This window comes from Anopheles darlingi, chromosome 2 (assembly GCF_943734745.1).
Source record: "Anopheles darlingi chromosome 2, idAnoDarlMG_H_01, whole genome shotgun sequence".
In the NCBI taxonomy this organism is placed as follows: Eukaryota; Metazoa; Arthropoda; class Insecta; order Diptera; family Culicidae; genus Anopheles; species Anopheles darlingi.
The window spans coordinates 21038188-21044591 of NC_064874.1; the positions used below are offsets into that span (position 1 = coordinate 21038188).

General features: G+C 54.3%; 1 protein-coding gene across 1 annotated transcript in view; it reads left to right on the forward strand.

Annotated features, from left to right (window-relative positions):
• Nucleotides 1-1456: 1456 nt before the first annotated feature.
• LOC125948301 (inactive rhomboid protein 1-like) overlaps nt 1457-6404 on the forward strand; it is a 10378-nt gene continuing 5430 nt past the window's right edge. Inside the window, exons 1-3 of the mRNA XM_049674236.1 lie at nt 1457-1541; nt 3828-5359; nt 5657-6404. The exon at nt 5657-6404 is cut by the window's right edge and continues 2352 nt beyond it. Coding sequence (XP_049530193.1) covers nt 4536-5359; nt 5657-6404 — 1572 coding nt within the window. The 5' untranslated portion in view covers nt 1457-1541; nt 3828-4535. The remainder of the gene's footprint in view (nt 1542-3827; nt 5360-5656) is intronic.

The window sequence follows — 6404 nt, forward strand, 5'->3', positions numbered from 1 at the left end:
AATCGCTTGCAACAACCGTGGCCTGCGAGGTGCCAATGTAAACACAACCGTTCTCCAGGGCAGCTATCCTTCCAGATGTCTGCTCACGTTCTATCTCTCCCTCTCGCCAATCAGTCTATGGGCCATGCGCACTGCTCGCTCCTTTCCTACCAGCACAACAGTTCAGTGCCACCGGAAAGCTCCAATGCCAGAGTGAAAGGTGTGTATGTATACTGACATTCGCCTTCCGTTGGTGGTAGTGTTGGTGAGGGATGAAAAACATTTGAAAACAATCCACACCCATCTGCTGCGCTGCCCCATCATCATCATCGGCCGCAGGCACATCACCTGCACCAACAGACAACACGTTCAGACCGACCGCGACCGTGTTGGTGTCATCGGTTCGTGTTGGTGTTTCAGATTCAAAATGAAATGGAAAAATGAAGAGAAGGACTTTCCGCGTTGACGATGAAAAGGGAGAGTGTCTCCCACACAACCAACCATCCCCTGCTTGCTGCCACAGCACGATGGTGTTGGTGTTGGGGTGTGTTTTTGATGGTAGATTAATAGAGAGTGCCGAGTGCCTATTTCCTGTTGTTACTAAGGAGAATTCCCGTCGAAGCAGCAGTACGGACGCATACATGGTGGAGAACTGCAGGGAAAAACCCTCAACTTTCCCGTTCCTCGCCAGGACAGCCGAGGGAATCTCGGACGAACAGAAAGACGACGCCGATGCAGAGGGTATTTGTTTTGTTTTTGTTGCGTGCTGTTGCGCCAAACGTCATGGTATTATCAAGGGAATCCTGTGGTAACAGCCATATTTGCTCGCGATCCTCGAGCAATCCACCTCTTCCACTGCCTTCACCCTCCACCGTGGAGGCGCATGGTGGTGGTTGAATTTAAAAAAAAAAATATCAAACCGATACCTTCTCCCCTAAAAAGGATGCAAAGATAACAACATAAATACGTGGAGAAATTAAGACTTCCCCGTCGTCAATCCTTACAAAATCCACTTCTTCTACTCCCGTCTGCCTACACCTCCTTCTTTCTTCTTCTTCCCACATCCCACTAGTCAGCAGTCAGCCCGAAGTAACATTTCGCGCACATACACACGCACACACGCACACATAGCCATGCAGCGGCTGTGTGTGTTTGTGCGCTGGAGTGTGCTGGCGTGCGAAAGTATTTTCATCACCTACGTAGTGTGTGCGCCCCAGTAGGCGAGGGAAACCATTAGAAACGGCGCGGCGACTGTGTCGGAGCGAGCGAGCGAGTGAATGAAACGGCGAACCCCGAGGACCTTGTAGCCTGCGTGTGTGCGTGTGCTCCTTCCCCTCGTGCGTGTATTGGTGTGCGCGAGCGAATGTTTCCCCCAAAGTCGGGAAATGGAAAAATCAAGTGACGTGTGAAGGTTCTGCTGCAGTCGGAACGGACACACCACGGACGGTACGACGACGACGACCACGACGCACGTAAACGTCACGATCGGGAGTGACCGTTTTTCATCACGGCTTTTCACGAAACGGAAACAGCACTAGCAGCAGCAGGAGGAGCAGCAAAAGGTTTGCGAGGATTTTTTCACGCGTGTGATTTGTGCTCTCGAGTACTTTGTGTTTCGTGGATAACGTTGGACGGACCTTCCACACCTCCGCGACCGCGCGCGCGCGCGCACACACACCTTTTGTGAGGAGTTCCGTGCCATCTAACCGTTTCCGAACAAAACCCTCCCCTGTGTGCCTGTGTTCCTGTGCGTGTGTGTCTGTTGCCAGTGAAGAAATCGGGATTTTGCTGGACCTGCCCTTGCCTGCTTGGTGCTACCAAATGGACTGTTTTCAGTGAGGCAGAAGTTTAGTGAAAATCCAATATTTGGACCAGCCAAAAGAAAGAAAAAAAGTTAGAAGGGGGAGGGAGGGGGGGTTATCCTCGTCCTCCTGTTCCTTCTGTACTGTGGCAATACGCATTCCAATCCATCGTCATAAATCCGTCAAAGATTCTTCCGAGTGTCGGGGAGTGGAAGTGAAGTGCCTCACTCACAAGTGAGTCGATTTTCGCCCCGAGCAAAAATACCCCCCCCCCCTGCCGCTTCTTTCCTTGGTATAGCCACCCTTTGCCGTCTGTTGCCAGCCCTGGAATAAGGTCATCAGCAGTCGGATCGATTCTAATCATCAAATGGCGAATCCCCCCCTCCCCCCCCCCCCCCCATTTTTGCCTTTGCTCCGTCCGCTGTTAGCGGCCACTAACTCATGACATCTCGATGGATTCTCGCCAATTACTCGGTCGCCTCCTCCTCTCTCTCTCTTTCTCTATCTTTCTCTCACTCTCTGACCCATCCCCATTGCACAGGGGTTGAGAAAAAGGAAATAGAATAGGAGGAGGGTGGAGGAGAAAGGCCAGGATGTGCGCTGCAGATTGTGAGATAAAATCTGCTACCCACAGCAGCGGTCACCATTGACAACCTCGCATCCGCTTCCAATCCTGAGCCCACCGCCGAACGAACATTCCCCCCAAGTAATGAGCAATCCGCACTCCGAACGCGCCCAGGACCGTACGGGTGGTTCGCGGACACTAGGGAGAAGGTGGGAACGAGGAAAGGGGAAGGGGGGGGGGGAGCGAAAGGCAAATCACATCCCTCTGTGCGCGCGGTCGAACAGATGGGGATGGGGATGGGGATTGGGGGTTCGTGCTCCGTTTTTCATCCCGCTTTCTGTTGTTGGTCTGACGTACTTCCTTCCCTGTCATCATTGTGTGTGCCTGTGCCAGTGCTACCACCACCACCCTCCACACACCACAGAAAAAAGGATTAACCCTCGCGTATGGTGCTTGTATGTGTGTGTGTTTGTGTATGTATGTTGCCTCCCTACTGCTGCTACTAGTCCTGGTGGTGTATGTGTATGTGTATCACGTGCGAACTAGTGCGAAAGTAGTAGTGACGTTCTGCATTCCTGTAGCAACGTGTATGCGTGTGCTGAAGTGCTGTTTGTTTGTGTGTGAAGTCGGAAAACTAACAACAGACCAGCAAGACCAACCAACACCCCCCCCCCTCCCACCGTTTTCGCTCGTTCTCTCCCTTGCTGATATCCTTCACTTCGCACTCAAAAACGGTCACTGCTGGGTTGCTGTGCGCTGCGTTGCTCTGTGTTCGACCGTCGTAGGTTGCTGGAGACCTTCAACCGATATCATAGTAGGCCGCCCGCCCCTTTTGCTTCACCCGGTGCCTCACATCAAACGCGGTGCTGGCACAGCCTGCTGCTTTACTCGGCTCAGGATTAGGCCTGCTGCTGCTGCTGCTGCTGCTGCTGCTGCTGCTGCTGCTGCTGTGGCGCAGGTGCCTTGTTGGGTGGGGTTGTTGGTGGCCAGTGAAACGAAATCCTCTGTTTACCAGCTTTTGTGCGGAACACCTGACACGGATAAATGCTCTTTGTCGTCGCTGACGCTACTCCAACCGATCCCACCGTGCTGTCCTGTTCCCGGTTCTCTGGTGCAGAGGGACAAAGGTCTCGGTGTTCTTATCCTTGTTTAGCGAGATAGAACACCTGCATTGTCTGGGTACCCAGTGTGTGCTCTGTTGTGCTCTGACGTTAGTGCTACTACTGATGCTGATGTCGTGCACGCAGCACCTTCCGGTCTAGTGCTTTGTGTGTGCGGGAAGCGTGTGACGGCTAATGAGAGGATATTTTTATCCAAAACCCGCCAGGCAGCAGCCGTTAGACGCCCCATTACGTAGTGGACCATGAAATGCACCTCACACGCACCTGCCGCCATTACGATCCCACGGAGCCCATCAATCGGAGGCGGTGTGAAAATATAGACCTCTAGCTCTGACAGCTCTATTTTTGGCACTCCCACAGGAACCGCTCCGGAGCACTACGCATCAACGTAATTCATGGGCAGAATAAAGGATCTTACATTGTAGTGAATCGGTGAAGTGAAGTGATGCAAAGGTGGTTCTCCGGAGACGTACGACGTTAGTAGTTACCGGTTGTGGCCTTGTAAAGTTGAGTGAGCGTCGTCTGCTGGGGCGCTTTACACCGACGGATTTGGAGTCTGGAGCAGCACTTAACCACTACACCACTTAAGGAGAATGTCTGAAATCTGGAGGTGAAGCGAAGCGGATTACTGGAGCTACAGACGTCGCCGGTTCGCAACAGACGACAAAGGGAAGCGAGCTTACAACAACAAAATCCTCACATACCGGTTACGTTAAGCGAACGCACCAGTCGTAGGCTTTCTGCGTTCAGCAGTTGACGACCGCAGTACTTCCGCAGCAGGTTAATGGTGTAGCCAGTTCCCCGGTCACGTACAGTACGTGGCGAAGAAGCAAGACGCAAGACGCAAAACGCTCACGATCCCTCCCCTCGTCGTGGAGTCGGAAATTCGAGAAGCAATCCTGTGCTTACGGAGCGCTACCGAGAATGCCTCAGCGAAAGTCATCGGAACATCGGCAGAGCGGGGTCCGGCGTGCCTCGCTATAGCGGGACCCGATTGAGGTGGTGGGCCACCAGCTAAACACCCCGCACCAACGATCACCGTCCGGCCCGGGTCCGGTCGGGCCCTCGATGGACGACGCCACCCAGCACCATCATATGACCCAACATCACCACCATCATCAGCTGCCGAAGGATCTATCCCATCATCTTCAGCAGCCTTCGTCGGCTCACCATCGGTCCAGCAATGCTGGCCCACAGTCTGCCTCATCGTCATCGACCGCTTCCTCCTCCTCCTCATCCGCACACCACGTTAAGCTTTTGCAGCAGCAACAGCAACAACAACAACAACAATCTCCATCGTCCAATCAGCAGCAGCAGCAACAGCAGCTTCAACATTCTCCATCGTGGTATTCGGGATCCGGTACCGGCGGAACGCTACGTTCCGCTGGTTCCGGTCGGCGAGCATCGTACGGCCATAGCCACTATCAGCAACCACTCACGCTGCCATCGACGGTTAACTACCATGACATTGCCGACACTGTTTCCATCGGCAGTGGCCACTCGGCGCAGCGGTACAGCACCGAGCTACAGCACCAGGCCGTGGATCATCGCCAGCAATCGCATCACCATCACCAACGGCCGTCGATGTCCCCGGCAATGGGTGTTACCGGTGACAGCCGATCGGCGTTATCGGGCAGCACCAGCAGTTCGATGGCCGGTGGTCTAGGAAGCGCCGGGATGTTGATCGATCGCAGTGGCAGCACCGATCGGTTCGGTGCACTAGAGGATCCGCTGAGTACGAGCTGCCTGCAACCACCATCGCCGGCACCCAGCAACGATCATTACAACGTCATGGGTTTACCGGCACCTGCTCCTACATCCGCTAGCCACCATTACTCCGATCGCCACTACGGCACCATCCAACGACGAACAGCAAGCCCTTCGAACATCAGGTGAGTGCTGCGCAACTGCAATCTCGGTTAGTAATTCATCGTTCGTCCAATTCAAAATGACGGTCTTGACTACAAAATACAGAAAGTACAAAGAATTGAGTTACATGTAGCTATGACAGGCGATGAGAACCAAAACGAAAGGCGAAAAAGCTACTACGATGGTTGCTAACGATTGACGACGTTTACATACCTTCGTTGGAATACTTTTTCCTCACCTCAAACTCGTCACGCACACACACACACCATCTAGCTACTGGGTAACTCCATTTCATACAATTTTCACATTTCCGCTTCCAGATATCGCCACAGCTTGACGGAGAGCTACCGGGACATGTCACCGCAGTGCGATAGATACATACCGCCACCGGCGCACTTCCTGGCCGGTAGCAGTGCACTAGCGGCCGCCGACACCTACGGTTACCTCGGGGCGAACGTGCACACGCCGATCAAACGCTACGTACCGACGCCACCGCCACAGGAACCTACCTATCAGCCGCTACCGGGTACGGCTTCCTCCAGCGCCAAAACCCAAGCCCTCATGAGCGCTCTGCTCGGTCAAGGAGTTTCGCTCGGCAACGGGGGCGTTGGCGGTTCATCGTCTACATCGCAGCGCAACGTAGCCCCAGCACACCATGCACAGTACGCGTACGCCACCAGCACTCTGCCGTACGGCTTCCGGGTGAAGACGAACAACAACACCATCGGAAGCGAACACACCATATCGCCACCGAAGGGATTCGAAACGCCCGATCACTACAACAGTGGCACCGGTAGCAGCGGCAACAATGCAGTAACCGCCAGCAACAATGGTAACCACAACGCACCGCCAGCACGTGTTCGACCTCCCAAGTGCCCGTCTTCCCTTGTGGCCGTCCCGAACGCCACCTCAACCCTTCCACATCCGGCGTCCCATGGGTCGCGCAGTAACAGCAGCAGCCGCTACTCGCAGCCAACCATGGTACCATCGTCAATCACCAGCAGCATCAGCAGTTGTGGCAGTGGCACCAGCAGCGGCAACAACGGCACCGGCAGCAGCATGTACCGC